We start from the raw sequence: 23,066 nt of genomic DNA, 5'->3' as shown, positions 1-23,066 counted from the left end.
TTATCCATCTCTGGTAATTTCTTCTGCCCTTCCCCTTTCACGTTCTTCTCTCTACCCCACCCAGCCACCAAATGGCTGAATTCTTTTGTTGCTCCTCTCTGATCTTTTCACTTCTTCCTCCTATATATACTTCTTCCTTCAGAATGCAGCAGCTAAACTGGTGACTGGGAGCGGCCGCTGAGACCATATAACACCGGTCTTGAAAGACCTACATTGGCTCCCAGTACATTTCCGAGCACAATTCAAAGTGTTGGTGCTGTCCTTTAAAGCCCTAAACAGCCTCGGCCCAGTATACCTGAAGGAGCGTCTCCACCCCCATCGTTCTGCCCAGACACTGAGGTCCAACGCCGAGGGCCTTCTGGTCGTTCCCTCACTGCAAGAAGCAAAGCTACAGGGAACCAGGCAGAGGGCCTTCTCAGTAGTGGCACCCAGTGGAACGCCCTCCCACCAGATGTCAAAGAGATAAACAACTACCTGACATTTAGAAGACATCTGAAGGCAGCCCTGTTTAGGGAAGTTTTTAATGTATGACATTTTAATGTATTTTTAATCTTTGTTGGAAGCTGCCCAGAGTGGCTGGGGAGACCCAGCCAGATGGGCGGGGTACAAATAATAAATTATTATTATTATTATTATTATTATTATTATTACAGCTTTTCTCTCTTCTCCCCTTCATTTCAATTCCGACTTTGCTTTTATGACAACAATCTTTTGCCTCCCTTTATAATTCCTTCCCCCTTCTCCAGCCCTTTCCCTTCAAAGGACCTTCCTATTTCCCCTTTGTTACTGTTTTCATTTAAACCTATTCACAAACCAAAAACTTACACCTTGGCCACTAGTAATGAAACAAAGGTCATAGCCATAACTGCACATTTACGGTGCTTTCTTTGTGGTACACAAACGACATTAGATGACTTAGAGTCACTTCCTTGAGGAAAGATGGTTGGATGTTGTGCAACAAATGAGTAACGCTTTGATTTTCTTCTAGAAACCAAAATATATGATCTGCTGGAAAGGCCCTTAGTTAGAGATTGGCTATCAGACTGGTTGTGACTGACCTCTTCCTTTTTTCTTTGTGTTTTAAGAAAGTCATGAGTGATTACCAGGTGACCTGCTAGGAGACTCAGTCAATTCCAATTAGAGGAAGTTTTGTAGAAACCTCAGCCCCGAGAAGGGAGCAAAGTCTCACAGCTAATTTGTTATCTTGCATCTAAACAGCATCACAAGGAAGGTACGAAAAGAAAAATAGGTACGTGACGCTGAGTTCATTCCAGAGTTTCACTTCTCTATGCAGATTCTGAAAATAATCTAGGGACGTGAAATGACTGAAGGCATGTTTCTGTCTCTGTGTGATGTTGGGAGAGGCACATATCTGACCAAGATCCTTGGAATACAGTGGTACCTCTGGTGTCGTACTTAATTCGTTCTGGAGGTCTGTTCTTAACCTGAAACTGTTCTTAACCTGAAGCACCACTTTAGCTAATGGGGCCTCCCGCTGCCACCGCACCGCCAGAGCACGATTTCTGTTCTCATCCTGAAGCAAAGTTCTTAACCCGAGGTGCTATTTCTGGGTTAGCGGAGTCTGTCACCTGAAGCGTCTGTACCCTGAAGCGTATGTAACCCGAGGTACCACTGTATGAGCATATAAGAAGAGTCCTGCTGGATTAACCCTAGCAGAACAGCACTCCTCGCATCATGGCTTCCAGCAACTCTTATTCAGAAGCATTACTCCCTCTGTTTTAGAAATGATTTTTATTGGTTTTACATATAATCACATTACATAACATCATACCCTCTTATTTTATCTCTCTGGCTCAACCGAGCCTAACGACCTCCCTCCCTCCCGTCTGGTGGTTTTCAAAATTAAACTTTACATCTTTACATTTCGCTTCATTTCCTATCCTTGTTGTATCATTACCTAAAATGTTATATTACTCAGCCTGAATAGGGAGCAATTTCATCTTACAGATCTTCAGATAAACCTGCTAATGATGTTAATTGCTTACAGTTATCTTTCAAATATAATGTGAATTTGTTCCAGTCCTTTTGGAATGCTTGGTCTCGCTGGTTCAGAATTCTTCCCGTCAGTTTCGCCAGTTCTGCAAAACCCATCAGCTTCACCTGCCACTCTTCTTTTGTTGGTAACTCCTGTTGTTTCCATCTTTGGGCTAACAAAGATAAGAACAATATATAAGAACAATATTTTATCTTGTCTTGGTATCTCTATACCCACTGTACCTGTTATGTACTGAAGTTCTCACCCTGGGCCAGCAGGGGGATACTGTAGGTAGTTATGCAAATAAGGGATCGAAAGTGACATTCAGTGATTGGATAGTTTTAGAAAATTGTTACAGTTGTGTTGTACTGGAGCTCTATATAAGCAGGCTGGCTGAACCCTTCAGTTCAGTTCTGTTCTGGCCTGTGAATAAACAAGAGCTGTTTGAAGAATTGCTGTGTCGTCTGATATGTTCACCCACAACTTAACAGTACCCAATAAAAAAGCTTCTGGTTCAGAAGCCTTACTGCCTCTGACGGTGGAGGCAGAACATAGCCATCCAGGCCAGAAGTCATTGATAGCTTTTTCCTTCGTGTTGAATCCTTGTTTAAAGCCATCTAAGCTGGCAGCCATCACTGCCTCCTGTGGCAATGAGTTCCATGGTTTAACTATGCAATGCATGAAGGACTTTCTGTCAGGCGTTCAGCCTACACTCGAGTAGGACCCTGGCAGAGACACATGCCCAACTGGCATGTTCCCTTCCTCCTGGTCAATCGTTCGGGAGCTTCATAAGCTTTCTTCTGCCCAAACATCACAGCGACCGATGCCAACAGACATCGGCACACTCAGGGATCCGCAGAGTCTTTGCAGCTTGCGTGACAGACCTCAGCAACTCAGCATTTTGGCTAATCTGCTTTATTTACATATAAACACACATGGAGCACTGCAACATGGCTCCCTCTCTCTCTAGCATCAGACAGCAAAGAGAAAAGGAATAAAGGACAATTGTCCCACTTCACGGAACACAGTAACACAAACATCCTGTCTCTGTCACTTCTCACTCTGTAGAGTCAAAACATACACCATCATATGATAGACAACAATCCCATGACTGCAATCATAGATCAGGAATTCTAACACTTACTTTTATCTGACCTGAATCTTCCAACATTCAGCCTCATTGGATGTTTGTGATTTCTGTTACGAGAGAGGGAGAAAAAACTTATCTCTATCCACTTTCTCCATGCACTGCATAGTTTTATAAACTTCTGCCATGTCACCTGTGCTTCTGTATAGCTCACCTTTCCAGAATGACAAAAGGGTTGTTTGCAAGGGTTTCCTCTGCATATATTGTGTGTACGCAGATGCTCTCTTCACATATAATAAATGCACTCAGGTTAGTCATCTCCCCCTCTTCTGAAATTCACCAAACGCCTAAAGAAGGCTTTTGTCTTTCAAACATGAAGATAGGTACTGGGGAGGAATCTGATTCAGTCTGCATTTAAAGGTGAATCTATTTCACTTTCTGAAATAATATGAGAATGGAAATGGAGCTGTCCTTTGAAATGTACACTTCTCTGAATTTTGCAATGAGTTCTGCAGTCAAGTCAAGTACACAAAAGTGCACACAGCTGGGTAAAGCACCCAGAAAAATGCACATATTGGTGAAAATAACCTGCAAAAAATATTATTTTACAGAGAAATGCTTTTGCAAAATGTGTATCTTAGGAAAATGTGTATATAAGAATGTGTTTACTGCCCTCTGGTCTTCAGATGAAGGATGGTATAAAAATTTAATAATTAAGAATAATGATATATCGGGAGAAATTGACACTAAAATGGTGATGAATTCTAATGAGGACTTGAAAAAAATGCACACAACTGATATGGAAATGTGAAAAACTGAACTTAAAATGGGGGGGGGGATGAGGAACTAAAATGGGCAGATTGGCCCATGTCTACATGGAAGACAGACAATTCTGGACAAGATATTTTCTAAGAACACGGCAGCAAAATGCTGCCTGGGAGGACAGAGGAAAGGAAGCAAAATATATGCTTATTTTAAAAAATACCTATTCAAAGGACATAAAAATCTATTCTCAAACACTCTAGAGTGGTACAGCCAGGTCCCCACCCTGAGAGTTTACCCTGAAGTGAACGTTGGTCATGTATGATTGCCACAACATCCTGTCTCCAGATAACAGTTTTCGTTTCAAGAAAACCATCTCAGGATCCCTGATGAGCAGGAAAATAAGAGTAGCTACCAAAGACTTGTTTACTGATAGCAAAAGCCTGTCACAATTAACCCTGCTTAATGAGTGAAGGGGCAGCATCAAAGGAATGGAAGGATACTGGGCAACACACATTTGCATGTTGTTGTGTCAGGTACAGGAAGTTAAAGTCCAACAAAGTTTATTTACAAAATTAAAGATTGTACCATTGTTGTTGAATACTTCTTTAATGCTGAGTAATCTCTGACTGTTTCAACACACCCACATTTCCTGTCTTCTCTTACTATGAATCCACACAGTTTTTACATTTCAGCAGTTGTGGAAGATTTCTTCTCCCTGCTTGGCACATAATCAGATTGCCCAATGAAGCAATGCCTAGGTGACTTCACTTCATCACTTTTCACAGCATTTGATGGGGAAAGTTCTTCACATACTTCTGATTATTGTTGTTATTGATTTGGTGGGGAAACCCCCCTCCCCACCAAACCCTAGAAATTAATAAATTCGATTATTTGGAGAACTGAAGGGAAGTCAATGAAAAATTACAGGCTAAGATTTTTTTTTCCAAGCCAGGGCCTGGGAGAGAGGCATTAACAGAACCAAATAGTTGATAGTCCACCTGAGAGGAATTATGGGCCTCTGTTGCCATGGTAATGAGGTGTATGTTTGTGATAGGCATGCCCAAAGTCAGTTTGGGGGGCCTAATTTGGTCTACTGGTCGGTTGGGGTACCCCCCCCCCGCAAAGTTCAATCTTAAAAAAGCTCAATAATTTCAATCCTAAAAAAAAGGTCAACAAGTTTGGTCGGCCCTCACACATGTTATCTGGCCCTCTTTGAAAAAGTTTGGGCACCCCGATTTAGAACAAAGTGTACTGAGGAGAAGGAGGGGAGAAGAAAGACTGGGCTCCATTTTGGGCAGGCTGGCTGAAGGCAGGCTGGGAGAGATGTCATGCTGTGAGATCTGGACTCCATCCATGCAGACTGAAGGTGTAAATAGGTGAATAAACCCTATTTCTTAAAGTTATGAGAGTTTCTGCTATGTCTCAATTCTCCAAAGGAATGTAGACCTTGAGTGCCTGGAACCCCCTGAAATCTTGTTACCGCTCAGCAGAGATGGAGGGGTGGGCACTGTTAGAATTCCTGCTCCATGATTGCAGTCATGGGATTGTTGTCTTTCACATGATGGTATATGATTTGACTCCACAGAGTGGGAAGTGATGGAGACAGGATGTTTGTGTTACTGTGTTCCGTGAAGTGGGACTATTATCCTTTGTTCTTTTTCTCTTTTTCTCTTTGCTCTCTGATGCTAGAGAGAGAGGGAGCCATGTTGCAGTGCTCTGTGTGTGTTTATATGTAAATAAAGTAGATTAGCCAAAATGCTGAGTTGCTGAGGTCTGTTACGCAACTTGCAGAGACTCTGCGGATCCCTAAGTGTGCCGGTGTCTGTTGGCATCGGTTGCTGTGATGTTTGGGCAGAAGAAAGCTTTTGAAGCTCCCGAAAGATCGACCAGGAGGAAGAGCACATGCCAGTTGGGCATGTGTCTCTGCCAGGATCCTACTCGAGTGTAGGCTGAGCTCCTGACAGGCACCTGACTTTCGTAACATTATTATATCTGCAAGTACCTTCACACATTGCAGCCAGTGTGGGAAACCTTTGGAAATTTGTAATTCCAGATGTTGCTGAATTACATCCCTGGGCATTGGCCATGCTTGCTGGGGCTGATGGGATTTGTAGTTCAGGGCCAAAGGTCCCGTGTTCATTGGCAATTAGGCTTCCCCATGCATGGTGGGGAAATACGGCTCTGTGTGCTGCTCCCAACATCACTTTCTCTACTGGAGCTCCACACATTGAACCCTCTGGAGATCTGCACATTGAGTGGAAAGTCTGAAAGAGAAACCTATGTGTGTTCACTGAACTACCAAAATGTGCAAAGGCACAGTACCAGCTGCTATGAGTACAAACAGCAAGAGATGGCCATAATGCTCAGTTATACATATCTGGCTGGAAGCTGTTGAGAACAGAATAATTGGCAGAAGGTGGGGTTGCCTGGACGTGTGTCTGCTCCTCCCATCATAACACTGAGCTAGGAGTGTTAGATGGGGGGGGTGTGGGTTAGAGAACAAGGCCAGCCCAACACAGCAAATGATGTCCATTTCAAGGCCCGTACTACCAGAAGCAGCTTGCCAGGTGGTGAGAAGGTTGGCACAGTGCAAATGCATTGTTGGGAATGTTCAGTTGGCTCCGCTGGTGTGTTAGCAACCTACTGACCTCCCTGCCCATCTCAACCCTCCCTCCCGTGGTAAACAACAGTGACCTGCTGGGAAGCTAACACATCAGCTCCACCCCACCCAGCTCTTACCCAAGGCCATCCAAGTTATTTCGGTACCTGTCAGGGCTGCCTCTAGGTCCCAGCTCACAGAGGACCAACGCCAGGCTGATATTATGTACAAAAGTCTTTATTGAAGTATAGTTTCCATTTTAAAGCCAGAGCGTGCAACCCTACGTCTAGACTCTAGATCGGCGAAGTCCTATCTGAATCACTTCCCCTTCCGCACCAGTTTAAGATCCTAGCCCTGCTCCACCTTCTGCGCTGCTCTCTCCTCCTCTGGGTCCTCCTGCCCTCTGGGGCATTGCCCTTCCTTGACTCTTCCGACGCTGAGTCGCTTAGCTCCTCCCCTTGCCTCCGGCGTGCTTTAGGACCCGGTTCCCAATCCTCACTCTCTGCTGTCCCGCGCTCCTGTACATTTGAACTTGCTTCTCGCGCCAACCCAGTGACCTTTCTCCTAACCGTTACACTGCTTCTATCACTGCTTCCCTCTTCCGTGACACTGGCCGGATCTGACCTCCCCTCCGTTGTACGACTCTCCGAGGAAGGCGTGGTCAGCTCTGCCTCGTCTTCTCTCCCTGGTGGGGGAAGTACTGGTCCCGATGCCTGGGACCCTTCCCCCCCACTCTGCTCTGGTGGGGAAGCTGGTCCTGATCTCCAACTACTACTCTGGGAGTCCCTGCTCCCCCCTTGCTCCTGGGGCGTTCCCCTTGGGACCCCCCTACCCCTGGCCACTGGCGCTCCCTTCTGTGAATCTTCCGATTCGCTGGAGAGGCTTATGGAATCCCTCGGACCACTGTCTCTTCCTACACTGCCCTCTGATTCCTCGCCCTCGCTCTCCATCTCCCATCTTCCCTGTGCCTCTGCTCCTGAGCCCCTGACATCCATCCCCCCCTCGAAGCCCCCCCTTCCCCCCTCCCCTTCTCCCGGAGTGGGTTCTGGGTGCTCCAATGTCGTGGGGGTGAGTGCGGGGCACAGTTCTTCCCCCGTGGCGTGTCGCCAGCCGGATAAGTCCGGGAAGTCCTCCATTGTCTCGTCAACGGCGATCTCCTCTGCTTCCATCTCTTGGGAGGTGTCCTCGAAACCTGGATCTACCCCCAACTCGCCCGTGACCCCCACTTCCCCTGTCACTTGGGGTGACACTGCGTGCCATGGTCCTCTCAGCAGATCTCTGCGCCAGCCCACCTCAGGCTGATCCTCCCACCAATAAGATCCTCCTGTGCCAAACCCTGAGAGGGACCCCTCTGGGGAGCTAGTCTCCGGTGACGACTCTTCAGCTGAAGAGAAACCCTGGAACGTGCTGGTGGAGAGTGTGGGTGTGAAAAGATATTCGTCGAAATAATCTGCCGGCATGGGTCTGTGCGGGAAAAGTGCATGGAATTCGTCCTTGAGCCATTGCTCCTCCACTGCATAGTCCGGTACCCACCTGTTGGCGCTGGCTGGGGTGTCTTCTCTGGCGAGGAGATATTCAATCCCTTCCTCCCCCCATCTCGAGTCTAAAATCTCTGTGGCCTCGTTGATCGGCTCCGCCCTCGGCGGCCCCCCCTGTGTGGGTGCGTCTCTGAGCGGGCTGGGGGCAGTCCCTGGTGCCTGGAACCTGTGAGGTGCCTTGTAGGGCGTGAGCACCGATCTATGAAAGACCGGATGCATTCTGGATCCCTCTGGGAGTGTCAACCGGAAGGCCACTGGGTTGATCTGTGCCTCGACTTGGTAAGGGCCTAGCTGCTTGTGTCCGAGCTTCTTTTTAGCTAACGATCTGGCCGGCACTGCCTGGGCTGCTAACCAGACCCAGTCCCCCACCCGGATGTCCTCCCCAACTCTCCTGTGTCGGTCTGCCTGCATTTTGTAAGCGTGTTTAGCTAGCTCCAACTGCCTTCGGAGCTGTTCGTGGACCTCCTGTAACTCCGCTGCCAAGTTCTCAGCTCCCTGCGGTTCCCCCTCCCCCACTTTCTCTAAACTCGGGAAGGTCCTGGGATGCCGCCCATTGTTGGCGAAAAACGGTGTCACCCCCGTGGACACGTGTTTCGTGTTGTTGTAGGCAAACTCGGCCAGCGGCAGATAGTCCACCCAGGTCGAGGGCTGCTGGTTCGCGTAGCATCTCAGGTACTGCTGCATGATGGCGTTGACCCTCTCCGCTTGTCCGTTGGTCTGCGGGTGTCTTGCCGACGATAGGTTGACCTTGACGTTCAGGATGCCCATCAGCTTCTGCCAGAAACTTGAGATGAACTGGCGCCCCCGGTCGGACAGGATAGACCGTGGTAGGCCGTGCACCTTGAACATGTGGTCTATGAACATCACATCTGTTCCGCTGTGGCCACCTTCGCGCAAGGAATGAAGTGGGCCATCTTGGTGAACAAGTCTACTACCACGAGTACCGCTGTCTTGCCTCGCGAGCTGGGCAGATCTGTGACAAAGTCCAGGGCCACTTTCTCCCACGGCTCGAGGGGCGTCTGTAGCGGTTCCAGCAATCCCGCCGGCGGCTTGTGCACCGGTTTGGCCCTTTGGCATGTGTCGCACCTCGTGACGTAATCCGCGACTTCCCCCCTCATCTTGGGCCACCAAAAGTCTCTGGCTACTAGTTCCACCGTCTTCTCTTTGCCGAAGTGCCCAGCGCTGGGTGCGTCGTGTAATTGCTGCAGTACCTTCGCGCGGAGGTCGTCTCCCTGCACGTAGAGGGCCCCTTTGCGGATGAGCAGTCCGTCGCGTATCTGAAACTCGTCGTCCTTCGCCTTGCCGCTTCGCACCTCCTCCATCTTGGATCGTGCAAAGGAGTCTGTCTGCAGCGCGCGACGTACTGCGTCCAGGTCCACCGTGGCTGAGGCGCATGCCCACGCTTTCGGTGCGAAAATGTGCTTGGCTGCCGCCGGTGCCTCTGCCTCGAGATACTGCGGCTTCCTGGACAGCGCATCCGCCATGATGTTGCTGTCTCCTGGGATGTATTCTATCTTGAAGTCGAAATCTGCAAAGAACTCCGCCCAGCGGATGTGTCTCTGGTTTAGGAAGCTCGCCGTGCGCCAGTACTCCAAGTTCTTATGGTCCGTGCGGACCTGCACTGTGTGTTTGGCTCCGATGAGGAAGTGCCGCCACGCCTTGAATGCTGCATGAACGGCTAGCAACTCTCTGTCCCAGATGGTGTAGTTCTGCTCCGACTTGCTGAGTTTCCTGGAGTAGAAAGCGCACGGCCTCCAGTCCCCTTGGTGGTCTCGCTGCAACAGGACCGCCCCCACGGCTCTGTCTGAGGCGTCCGTCTCAACCCTCATGGGTTTGCTGGGGTTCACATGTAGTAGTTGTTCTTCGGACGCGAAGAGACGCTTGAGCTTCTGAAAGGACTGCTCCGCCTGCTCCGTCCAGATGAACTTCTTCTTCTTGGAGCTGAGGGTGTCGGTGATGGCCGCCGTCTGCATAGCGAAACCCTTGATAAACTTGCGATAAAAGTTGGCAAAGCCGACAAACTTCTGGACCTCCTTCCGATTGCGCGGGCTCTTCCAGTCCAGCACCGAGCGGACCTTGGCGCTGTCCATGGCGAGTCCCTTGTCGGACAGCTTGTAGCCCAGGAAAGCCACCTCCGTCACGTCGAACTGGCACTTCTCCAGCTTGGCATAAAGCCTGTGCTCTCTCAGCCTCTGCAGGACTTCCTTGACATCTCTCTCGTGGGCCTCCTGCGACTCCGAGAAGATCAGGATGTCGTCCAGGAAGCAGACGCACTTCTTGTAGAGGAGACCCGCTAAGACGTGGTGCATGAAGGCTTGAAAACAGTGGGAACCATTTTGTAATCCAAAAGGCATAACTCTATATTCATAGGTGCCTAGCGGCGTAAACATGGCCGTCTTCCACTCGTCGCCCTCCCGCACGCGTATGAGATTGTACGCTCCGCGTAGATCCAACTTGGTAAAGATGCGACCCTTCCTCACCGTCGCCAGGAGGTCATCGATCTTGGGCATGGGGAAGGCTGTGGGCTTGGTTTTCGAATTCAAAATTCTGAAATCAACTACAAGCCTCTTTTGGGGCGTGTCTTTTTTCTTCACAAAAAACACGGGGCTGCCCCCCACTGCTTTGGACTCCCGGATGAATCCCCGCTTCAAGTTGAGGTCTATGAACTCCCTGAGTTCCTGCAGTTCATCTTCAGACATGGAATACAGTTTTCCCGTCGGCAGCGTCGCCCCCGGCAGGAGGTCAATCTTGCAGTCGTATGGTCTGTGGGGGGGTAGCTTGTCCGCCTCCTTCTCGCAGAAAACCTCCAAAAAGTCTCTGTACTTGTCGGGTACCGCTTGCAGCATGCCCAAGTGTAACTGTGGCCCATCTTCCGGCCCCTCATCTTCCTGGGTGGGCAGTATGCAGTTTGCTGCGCAGTAGGAGGAGCTGAAAGTCAATTGGCGCTGGTACCATGCTAATGCCGGACTGTGCCGGTCCAGCCAACTCATGCCCAACACTATGGGTGTGTCTGACAGGTGTGTAACATTGAAGCTGATGACTTCGCGGTGGTTTCCAATTCACATCACCATTGGTGGTGTTTGCTGTAGCACTTGTCCCCCCAGTAGCTCTCTGCCGTCGACTGTCACTACTTTCAGGGGCATCGTGGCAGGCAGGAGCGCTATGCCATGTTGCTTGATGAAATCCACTCCTATAAAGTCTGCATTGCTGCCAGAGTCAATGGTAATGGGGATTTTCATGGTGAGCCCATTGGGAAGCTGGAGCGCTGCGGTGAGCTGCACCACTGGTTTGGGTGGGAGGGAGTCTGTGGGCTGTAAGATCCCTGGGGACTGCTTCACTGACTCGTCTGGCTGGGCCCCAGTGCCTATGATTCCAGCCAGACTCCGTCGTTTCCCTGCTGTGGTACATTTTGCTGAACTGCTTCTGTAATCGTCGCTGAGACTGCAGTGTGCTTGTGCAGCCTCTGGGGACACTCTTTCGCCATGTGCTGAGCACTGTCGCAGATGTAACACTTCCTGTTCCCTCTAGGCTTCATTTTGACTGCTCCCGGCGTTAGGGCTCTGGCTGCTGACTGAGCCTTGGCACCACCTATCTCCATCGGCTCCTCTCCCCCTCCCAGCGGAGGCGTGGATTGAGCGCGCGTTGTGTCCCTGGGAAAGAAAGGAGGTGCTCTTGCTGGCGTGCGTCCCCAACTTCCTTCGTCTTTGCTCCAGGAACGTTGTTCCAGACGCACCCCAATCGTCAGCGCCCTCTGGACCACTTCTTGAGTGCTTTGGGGTCTCTCCCCCCTTGCGATTTCGTCTTTCACAGCCCCATTCAGCCCCTCCCAAAAAAGGTCCCTGACGGCAGCTGAATTTTTCTCCCATCCCAGCGTGTTGACCAATGCAAAAAAGCGTGCGTGATATTGCCTCACAGTGGCCCTCCCTTGTTTTAATCCATGTATCTCTTTCCTGGCGAGATCTACATCTATCGCTGATAGAAAACAATCGTCCATCGCCTTAAGAAAGGCATCCGCATTTTGGAGAGCTGGGTCCTTATCTCGCCACAGATTACGCAGCCACGCTTTAGCGTCTCCGTGAAGATGCGTTAATATGAAGCCTACTTTCTGCCGCTCATCTCTAAAATCCTTCTCCAGCAATTCTAGCGCGTAAACCACGTCTGCTCTGAAGTTAGGATACTGCTGCAGATTCCCATCGAAATGAGACACGAGGCTGCCTCCTCTCTTTCCCAGCCCAATTCCCTCTGGTCTGGTTCCCGGCGCCCCCTGTTTAGTCAACGTTTCCAACCTGATTTGCAGATCCTTGCAGGCAGTAGCCGCTTCCTCTTCCCTCTTCCTAGATGCAAGAATTTCCGCGTTGAGTTGTGTCACTGCGTTTTGCAGGGCTGTTATGCGTTCTTCGGTAGTCATCTTGTCTTGCTTTCGTGAGCTTGCGAAGCACCAATCTTCGCCCCCCGCTGCGTCCACTCACGCTGCGAGGTTTTTCTTGAGATAGGACTTACTGTCAGGGCTGCCTCTAGGTCCCAGCTCACAGAGGACCAACGCCAGGCTGATATTATGTACAAAAGTCTTTATTGAAGTATAGTTTCCATTTTAAAGCCAGAGCGTGCAACCCTACGTCTAGACTCTAGATCGGCGAAGTCCTATCTGAATCACTTCCCCTTCCGCACCAGTTTAAGATCCTAGCCCTGCTCCACCTTCTGCGCTGCTCTCTCCTCCTCTGGGTCCTCCTGCCCTCTGGGGCATTGCCCTTCCTTGACTCTTCCGATGCTGAGTCGCTTAGCTCCTCCCCTTGCCTCCGGCGTGCTTTAGGACCCGGTTCCCAATCCTCACTCTCTGCTGTCCCGCGCTCCTGTACATTTGAACTTGCTTCTCGCGCCAACCCAGTGACCTTTCTCCTAACCGTTACACTGCTTCTATCACTGCTTCCCTCTTCCGTGACACTGGCCGGATCTGACCTCCCCTCCGTTGTACGACTCTCCAAGGAAGGCGTGGTCAGCTCTGCCTCGTCTTCTCTCCCTGGTGGGGGAAGTACTGGTCCCGATGCCTGGGACCCTTCCCCCCCACTCTGCTCTGGTGGGGAAGCTGGTCCTGATCTCCAACTACTACTCTGGGAGTCCCTGCTCCCCCCTTGCTCCTGGGGCGTTCCCCTTGGGACCCCCCTACCCCTGGCCACTGGCGCTCCCTTCTGTGAATCTTCCGATTCGCTGGAGAGGCTTATGGAATCCCTCGGACCACTGTCTCTTCCTACACTGCCCTCTGATTCCTCGCCCTCGCTCTCCATCTCCCATCTTCCCTGTGCCTCTGCTCCTGAGCCCCTGACAGTACCCAAGACAGAAAATCCCACACGTGTCTCTCCCCTTCCTTGGCAGAATCATCATCGTCAACATCACCTGATTTGCTTGCCCCAAGTCAGCTGCCTGTAATAGGCACCACTTTCTGCCTAATGGTAGGGCCATGCTGGAGAAGGGCTTCGATATGGGTTCATATGGGTGTTTGGCACTGATATCAAATAGACTTCTTGTTTGTATTAACTGGGGCAGTATACTGTTGGGTTGAAAATGATCTTCATTCATGTAACATGCATACTAGTGTTTGTTTGTTTTATGAGCTCTAGATGTCTGTTAACAACATCCTTAAGGGGTGGAAAGACACGGGTGCAACTTAGTGTAAAACTGAGCTTTTGCAACCTGCTGGTGTGGGAGATGCCTGGGAACTTTTCCTGAACCCAGCAATGCAACACAAACACCTTAATTTGCTCCTGTGGGGAAAAAAGGGGGGAGTGGAGGGGTGAAATCAGCATTCACTGGAGGAAGCAAAGCACCATGAGATGCCAGAGGGTGGGGGAACTGAACCACAATCTGCTCAAAGCCTGAATATATATGTATCTATGAGATCACCTCTTCTGCTACATTCCATGATATCATAATAGGTGAAGTGCTCAGCCTTTTCAGTTCCTCAAAAGGACATCTGCAGATGTGGTTGACAATTTTTTTCATCGGGGGGAAGGGATGGAATAAGAGAGATGAGTCATGCTGCTACTTTAAGGTGATGGTGGTGGGGCAAAATATTTGGACCTTTGAGCTATTTTTTTAAATTAAAATAAATCCTATGCACAACTCCTCGTTGATTTTAATGGGGCTTTCTCTGAGGTAAATGGTTACAAATTCTTTGCATACTTCCCTGGGAGTAACTACCATTGAAGCCTATCTTTGATGGGCTTCAGGGCCGGCCCATCCATTGGACAGGTTGAGGCTACCGCCTCAGGTGGCAGAAGGCCCTGAGGCGGCACCCCATGGGTGCCCTACCCCCTCCAGAGAGATCCTTCCTGAAATTTGCTCCAAGGCCAGCACCACTTCTCCACCAGCAGTGGAGGCAGCAAAGTGGGCGTTGCCTGTGGTGGCAGCAGTGGCAGGGAAAGGCGGCACTTCCTGTGTCTCCTTTCACGTGGTGAAACAGGACACACTGCCACTGACAGTCTGTCTTTAGAAGTGATGTGCCTCCATGTGCCTTCAGATCTTACCCTGGGGCCACATAATAATAATAATAATAATAATAATAATAATAATAATAATAATAATTTATTTATACCCTGCCCATCTGGCTGGGTTTTCCCAGCCACTCTGGGCGGCTTCCAACTGAATATTAAAAACAATACAGCATCAGACATTAAAAACTTCCCTAGATGCCTTCAGTTGTCTTTTAAAAGTAGAATAGTTGTTTATTGTCTTGACATCTGGTGGGAGGGCGTTCCACAGGGCAGGCACCACTACCGAGAAGGCCCTCTGCCTGATTCCCTGTAACTTAGCTTCTCGCAGCGACGGAACCGCCAGAAGGCCCTCGGTGCTGGACCTCAGTGTCTGGGCAGAACAATGGGGATGGAGACGCTCCCTCAGGTAGACAGGACCGAGGCCGTTTGGGGCTTTAAAGGTCAGGACCAACACTTTGAATTGTGCTCGGAAACGTACTGGGAGCCTACATACAACACAGCTCTCTGAGCATGGGCTTTCCTTTTCTCACACCCCTCTGAATGTGTGGGTGCTGGCAACGTGAATGCAGACTTGTGGACTGGACAAATGCCTCCCCCTGTCATGATGTAAAGGCAGCCCAATAAGAAGCACTGAATTGTGATTGTGGCATTTTCCTTCAAAGCATTGACAGAGATGGGTCGTACCTCTGCTCTGAGACTCCGATTTGGGAATAAGTTTGTACAAAGTGAGGCAGTGGCTGTTAAATGAGTTAGTTTTCATATCTTGTTTTGCTTATCTTTCAATATTAATGGTACCGTTTTGAAATTCTCTTTTAAGACTTTATGCTTGTATATGCTTATAACATAACTGAATTTGAATTCTGAATATTAATATTGATTATTTGGTAACAGTGTAATTGGTGCCGTGCATATGTCCACACCTGCACCTCACATTTAAAACAGCATCATGCCACTTTAAACAGTCATGCTTCCCCCAAAGAATCTTGGGAACTGTAGTTTGTTAAGGCTGCTGTGTGTTGCTAGGAGACCCCATTCTACTCACAGAGCAATAATTTACAGAGTGGTTTAACAATCAACCCTTCTTCCTATGGGAATTGTAGCTCCATGAGGAGAACAAGAATCTCCTAACTACTCTCAGCACCCTTAACAAACTACATTTCCCAGAATTCTTTGGGGAAATCCATAGCTGTTTAAAGTGTGTTATAGTGATTTAAATGTACACCTAAATTTGATCCTGGACAACTTCTCACAATGCCTTTCTGTGGAGTTAGTTCACACTCGGCTATGAGTCATCAGTTAGTGAAAATGCATTTGCAGCGGAGCCCCGAAGCCTTTTTGCCATCACCTGACAAAACAGTTCAGTCTCTTTCCACACTTCTTCCGTACACTAAACTTCCTCTTTTATACCACAATGAATTAGCAGAATTCTAGGCTAGAACTCAGAATCAGGAAGTAAAACACATTTTCCCCTGAGCCAGGCCACTTCGATCTACAGGTGGGAGGCTACATGTTAGAATGCTCTCCCACAAATTAAACTCCCCACATGTAGAAAAACAGCATATCAGGAAGGATAGGCTGAAATCCTCTCCCTGGCACGCCATATTTCTAGGTGCAGAGGGGTGAGCATCTAAACATGTGACTCCCCACCTGTAGCCTTTTAGTACCGTCCATAAAAAAAGCGACAACTTAATGCTGCTTAAGTTAAGGGGTGGGGCCACACGTTGTGTATGCATCTATTGTTTGTGGTGGGTACCAGCATCCCATCCCTTGACCACATGTCTCCTCGTGATACTGTTCATGATAGTTAATCGTTGGGGTTTTTTCCCCGTTTCTGGAAATAATTTCCATGCTCAACAATGGGCAAGGCGTAGCAAAGTGGTGCCACCTCCTTTATGGCTTCCGAAACTCGATTTCCCTAGCAAATTTTTAAAAGCTAGATTCATGTTCCGAGCTGATAAAGGAAGGTGTTTCAAGCCATTATTGCAAAGTTAGCTGTGGGATGCAAATATGAGGCTGTAGCTGATCAAATACACCCCTTAGTAGAGACTGGAGCAAGGCTGGGGAACTTCAGGCCCCCATGTCTCTCCCTCTGACCCACGGGAGTCTCCTTAGGCCACACCCCCTTACTAGCCACAGCACTGCTTAGCACCCTCCTGGAGCACTTCCACCTTGGACTTTGGTCGTGTTGGTTTTTTTTTGCGTGGCTGGTGGACAAAGAGGGGTGTGTGAGTGTGTCTCTGTGTGTGGAGAAACTAAAGTAACATTTATAACATACTCCCCAACATCCCTCAGATAAATATAGGGAAATTCCCCTCCAACTGTCCATCCTTGACCCCCGTTGTTGTTTTTTAATAGATGCATTTTCCAAAATTTATTATATACATCTTACAGTCCTTTTTTAATCATCTCATATCACATCTTAAGACTTCCCCATCCATCCCTCCTCGACATCCTAGCTGAACTTTGTTAAGCCGCATATCCTTTTGTTCAACCCAATTAAATTCTCCATAAATTCCTAGTGGTTGTTTACTACTGCACATAAGTTCATCGCCACTTAGAAGTCTATTTGACTGTTGTACCTCTTTAGATACTTTCCAAAGTATTCCCACTCCTCCCTTATCCGTCTCTCATCTTGACTCCCATTTCTGGTCCTTCCTCCTGCAGAACATTTCCTATCCGAAGAAGGGTGAGTGCCACCAAACCAATGAGAAACAGCACACACACTATTCTATTCTATTCTATTCTATTCTATTCTATTCTATTCTATTCTAGATTTACACAAAGAGAAACACACACCAATAAATAAATTTTAGAAAGGGGCAATAACTACAAGCTGTCCAAGGGAGGTAACTGGCAGCAACAGCTATGGAGTGTTGGGATGCGTCCGGGGAGACGGGGGCATTTGGCAGGCCCCCAGCTGGCTCCAGCCACCGGCCGGCAGCCAGGCAAACTCGGGTTTTCGGAACAGCATCAATCAGCAACTCAAGCCTCAGAAGCCTTCAGAAGCCGAGCACGCTCTAATCAGCAGACTGAATAACTTTTCACCACGGAAGTGGCGGACAGAGGCATATGTAAGCATATTTACAGGCATTTATTCAGCATCAGGAACAAAGGAAAAACATGTCTGCTTCCCTTCGTGTCCAAGCAAACAGCAGCATAGCAAAAGCAATATACGATGGAAGTGCCCAGCAGACTGTGCTGGAAGTAAACAGACATGTGGCACACAACAACTCCACACATCTGTTCTAAAGGTGGAATGGAACTATATCCTGACATGGAGAGGCCATGCAGAGGTCACGAGATACATCCTCACAGCCACTGCTCAGGACAAATACAGGAGATTTCACCCCTCCCATATCCAAGAATCTGCTGATGTTCTCTGCTGATTCTCTAGAGAGGAGGGGGCGGTTTCTGCTCTCTACTTATTCCGCTCCAGCCTCACATCAGAGAGAGAGAGAGAGACTGAGTGTTAGAGAGAGATCGTGTGTATAGATAAGGTTGCTGCTAAGAGCAGCTGCAGACACTCAGTGCAGTTCAGCATTTTCGTTTAGACCTCATTCAGCTCTGTACATAGTTGTGTATTATAGTTGTAGATAGAATAAAAGAAGATATTCTACAGAGCTGCTCTCCGAGTTGTTTATGCTCTGCTATACTCTGCTGTGCGACGACTGTCTTCTTGTTGGAGTGAATCCGGTGCTCACAACTCTAAGCTGTGAGTCCACAGCACTTTGACCTGTTCCTGTGCAGAAGGTGGTCTCTGGAAGTGCTACCCAGCTCGCCTAGCCCATTCGGGGCTGAAGTGGATGAGTCCAGTTGGTGGCACTGGCTCAAGGGCGATGCTGACAGGAGAGGTCATGGGATACATCCTCACAGCCACCGCTCAGGACAAATACAGGCTTATCCTCCCTGCGGAACTCAGCAGTAACAGCATCGGTGGGGAAAACAGGGACATTCTGGGATCACATCACAAGCCAGGATAGCTTCTGTACTTCAGAGACTGTCCCTGGAAAATCAGTACACTTGGAGGGTATGTTGTGACATACATCTGTGGCCCCACCCACCTGTTGCATATGGTGCCAAGAATTTTGCCCTGAAAGGAATGTGGACCTCAGGCTGAGAAAAGTTCCCTTCATGGAATTTTGCAATTTTAGTACTAACCGACCGATGCATTTTTAAATGGCACAAATAGTAGGGAAACACTGCATTAAAATGAAGATGCTAACAAAAATTGCACACGTATGCATTATATCGGGGAAATGACTGCATAGTCAAAACTGCATACAAAAAATGTCTTTATTAGGGGAAATTGAGATTTATTTTTTTATTATTATTATTACTAAAGCAGATTGCTGCAAAACGTGGAAAAATGAATTTAAGATTGAGAAACTGAGAAACTGAGAGAAATGAAATTGACAGATCCTTCCAAATAAGTGGCCTGGCATGTGCCATAGCTCAGCGATAGAGCAGATGCCTGGCACGTAGAAGGTTCCACTTTACGACCTGGCATCTCCCAACGATCAGGCAGCAGGTGAGGATGGGGAAGAACTCTGCCTGAGAGGCGAGAGAGCTGCTGCCAGCCAGAGTGGGCTAGAAGGACAAAGAACTGATATGGTCTGCTTCTTGAGTTCCCATGTACAGTGGTACCTCAGGTTACAGAAGCTTCAGGTTACAGACGCTTCAGGTTACAGACTCTGCTAACCCAGAAATAGTACCTCGGGTTAAGAACTTTGCTTCAGGATGAGAACAGAAATCGCGCCGTGGCAGCGGGAGGCCCCATTAGCTAAAGTGGTACCTCAGGTTAAGAACAGTTTCAGGTTAAGAACGGGCCTCCGGAACGAATTAAGTTTTTAATCCGAGGTACCACTGTACCCTGATTTATTATTATTATTTAAAACAGCTTTAAGCTCCAGAGAAAGGAAGCCTTCTTTGAGGCAAAGCTGAGAAAGTGCAAACAAATTCAAAATGCACTTCTCCTATTCACATTTCAGCACCTTTGCTCTCATCATAGTGTCTATTTTTAGACTAGAATGAGTCATTCTGTGTTTCTGTGTTTTCTTGACTCCCTTCCTCCCTGCCGCTGAAGATACGGAGCTGGTGGTGACCTCACGATGAGGGAATTAACCCTTTTCTCCCTTTGCCCGACACAGGCAGGTGTAAATGTTATTGCATTTTTCTCTCATGAGGCAACCCTCGGCGAGTGCTCTCTGTTTCTGCTTGCATCTGTAAACCTGTTTTGTGTGGAGTTGCTTTGCACATCTGACTCTACCTTGGGCCACTGGTTCATCAGTTTCTCCATGTCATTTTCTCTGTTTGCCCCCAACAACAAACTTCCTTCCATTGGGCAAGTCTCTCAGCACACCATGTCTAGACTTCGAAATCAGACTCCCACAACTTGGTGTGGCGCTGCACTCCTGATGTCGGGGAGAGCAGCTGATGGGAGTTGTGGTCCAAAACATCTAGACTGTGGCGTTCGTACGGAGCCCCCGGTCGTCTCACGGGCTATTGACCCGTACACCACTAATCCGCTGCCACCAACCAGGTCCTCCCCGGTAAAATCACTTCAGCCTCAGTCAGGTTCTCAATTAATAAATAAGAGTGTACCGTATTTTTTGCTCTATGAGACTCACTTTTCCCCTCCTAAAAAGTAAGGGGAAATGTGTGTGCGTCTTATGGAGCGAATGCAGGCTGCCCAGCTATCACAGAAGCCAGAACAGCAAGAGGGATTGCTGCTTTCACTGAGCAGAGATCCCTCTTGCTGTTCTGGCTTCTGAGATTCAGAATATTTTTTTTCTTGTTTTCCTCCTCCAAAAACTAGGTGCATCTTGTGGTCTGGTGCGTCTTATGGGGCGAAAAATACGGTATTTTATTTCAGACACAAACAAACTTTTACGGCATTCCAAACGTTGTTGCTCTTTACTTTCTTAGTCTTACTTTCCTCCCTCTATCTCTTCTACCTCCCCTCACTCAAGAACCCCCTGCCCTAACTGTCTATTTCCAACTGCCTACCAACTGCTTTTCCAACTGCCTTTCCCAACCAGCCAACCCACTAAAACCAACCAACTAGCCACCAACAGCTCCCAACAACAACTCAAACCTCGGGCTAAGCCCTTTTATACACAGGTAGGCTCCGCCTCCAGCTTTCCTATTGGTCTATATTTTTAACCCTATCTTTTCCCCCTGTTCAAACATTTTCTAAATGAACGGCAAACGCCACACCGACCTACCAGGCTGGGGAATGAAGAAGAAGAAGAAGAAGAGTTTGGATTTGATATCCCGCCTTTCACTCCCTTTAAGGAGTCTCAAAGCGGCTAACATTCTCCTTTCCCTTCCTCCCCCACAACAAACACTCTGTGAGGTGAGTGGGGCTGAGAGACTTCAAAGAAGTGTGACTAGCCCAAGGTCACCCAGCAGCTGCATGTGGAGGAGCGGAGACGCGAACCCGGTTCCCCAGATTATGAGACTGCCGGTCTTAACCACTACACCACACTGGCTCTCAAATGGCACCCTAGACAGAAATAGGTCAATGAATTACGCTTGTACTCTGCGCTCCTTCCTCGGATCTCAGGGCCAAACTATATGCTGCATTAATCACATTCTTAGTTCTTGAGTGCCATATTTTTCTTTCCCAAATTGCCATCATGGTGGACGGAGGGAGGTAATCTGGATTGGGAGCCGGGTCTGGTGGGGTAAGGGGAATTTAACCTTTTGACCCCTACTGTAGTTCCAAACCAGATTAGCCTCCCCCCCCATGCCTGCTATTTATTTATTTTATACATTTATTGAACAATTTAAAGACTGCACCATCATAAGGCAGTGTCCCTCTGTTGTAGGGTTACCATATTTCAAGAGGTAAAAATCCAGACAAAAATAGGACATGTCCGGGATTTTCAAGATGTATGGCAACCCTACTCAGTTGGGACTGAGAGCAGCAGTCCAGAAGGCTATCATAACCAACAATTTGAAAAGTTGTTGAGTAGTCAGAAGAACCAGGAAAAGTGCACTCCCTTTGTGCAGTTCCTGGTGTAGGCAGGGCCGTATTTAAGTCTGATGAGGCCCTAAGCTACTGAAGATAATGGGGCCCTTTATATGTCCAGCTGTCCTTTGTCAACAACAAATTGTCGCTGGTTTTTGTGTTGAATATATGCTACATGGTAATTTATGGACCTAATAGGTATCTAAAGCCATTTGCAAATAACAAATAGGAGCCTAAACAACACAAAGCACTGTTGCTGTATGTAGTTTTTATTTTATTTGTTTTTTATCTTAAATTTTGGAAATGTACATCCAGTTGTTTTTTCTTTAATTTTTTTGGGGGGGCCCAAGAGAGTGGGGTCCTAAGCTATAGATTGTTTAGCTTATACATAAATCTGGCACTGGGTGTAGGTCACCCACAAATGCATCCAAGGCTGTCTCAGGGCTGATCCAAACTTTCTTTTGTCCCGCTCTTTCCAGACACAAGTACGCACCGTGTCCAAGTGTGTTTCATTTTGCCCTGGAGCACATGTCAGCTTGGGTTTTCTGCAGAATGCCATTGGCTCCGACTGAACTTTAAAGAGCGGGTTTTCATGAGCGAAGCTCAAGAGCAAAATAATAATAATAAAGTTGGGGGCACTTGAAAACTGAGCTTTATAGCATGGACTGTGCCTGGAAAGAGCAGAGGAAAGGTAAGTGTGGATAAACCCTCAGTTCCAAAACTGGGTCGGAAGGTAAGGTGTGACCGACTCTGGGGTTGCGGTGCTCATCTCGCTTTATTGGCCGAGGGAGCCGGCGTACAGCTTCCGGGTCATGTGGCCAACATAACTAAGCCGCTTCTGGCGAACCAGAGCAGCGCACGGAAACGCTGTTTACCTTCCCGCCGGAGTGGTACCTATTTATCTACTTGTACCTTGACATGCTTTCGAACTGCTAGGTTGGCAGGAGCAGGGACAAAGCAACAGGAGCTCACCCCGTCACTGGGATTCGAACCGCTGACCTTCTGATCGGCAAGCCCTAGGCTCTGTGGTTCAACCCACAGCACCACCTGTGTCCCTGGGGTCAGAAGGTAGACTTAGGTAAATCCAGATATGAATCACCCAGAAGAAGCTGCTAACTGAGTCACCAGCACACAATCACCTTGTTCAAAAATTGTGTCCAACAGATCCATAGATAGCTGGATAGTGGTTGTTTTTAGTTCTGCTTATTTCAAGTCTCTCTGAACCAATAACAGTATGTGTGTGCACTGCAATGTATAAATAGGGCTCTGTTCATATTTATGCAATAGCAGGAATATTGTTATTTTTGTGAAAGTAATTAAAACACCAAGTGTCGGCAGTTAAGGGGAACATTGTTGAATTAACACACCCAGTGCTATACCAGCTGCACTGGCTCCTGGTGGAGTACAGAATCAGGTATAAGGTGCTGGTTTTAACCTTTAAAGCCCTATATGGCTTAGGACCCTTGTACCTATGGGACCGCCTCTTCCAGTATGCCCCACAGAGGACCTTACGGTCTGCTAACAACAACATCTTGAAGATCCCGGGCCCCAGGGAAATTAGACTAGCCTTGACTAGAGCCAGGGCCTTTTTGGCCGTGGCCCCAGCCTGGTGGAACGCTC

The 23,066-nt window shown here is 48.3% G+C and overlaps 1 protein-coding gene across 2 annotated transcripts in view; it reads left to right on the top strand.

Annotated features, from left to right (window-relative positions):
* Positions 1 to 23,066, top strand: part of PMAIP1 (phorbol-12-myristate-13-acetate-induced protein 1) — a 42,305-nt gene that overhangs the window by 1,952 nt on the left and 17,287 nt on the right. Inside the window, exons 1-2 of one of the 2 annotated variants that reach the window (XM_081881744.1) lie at positions 20,262 to 20,593; positions 21,926 to 22,137. The exons of the other annotated variant lie outside the window; for it this stretch is intronic. Coding sequence (XP_081737870.1) covers positions 22,107 to 22,137 — 31 coding nt within the window. The 5' untranslated portion in view covers positions 20,262 to 20,593; positions 21,926 to 22,106. Of the gene's footprint in view, positions 1 to 20,261; positions 20,594 to 21,925; positions 22,138 to 23,066 lie in introns of those variants that run through there. 2 annotated transcript variants of the gene reach the window in all.

This window comes from Podarcis erhardii (assembly GCF_964252035.2).
Source record: "Podarcis erhardii genome assembly, chromosome: 11".
Taxonomy (NCBI): domain Eukaryota; kingdom Metazoa; phylum Chordata; class Lepidosauria; order Squamata; family Lacertidae; genus Podarcis; species Podarcis erhardii.
This window is presented reverse-complemented; position numbering and strand designations above follow the sequence as displayed.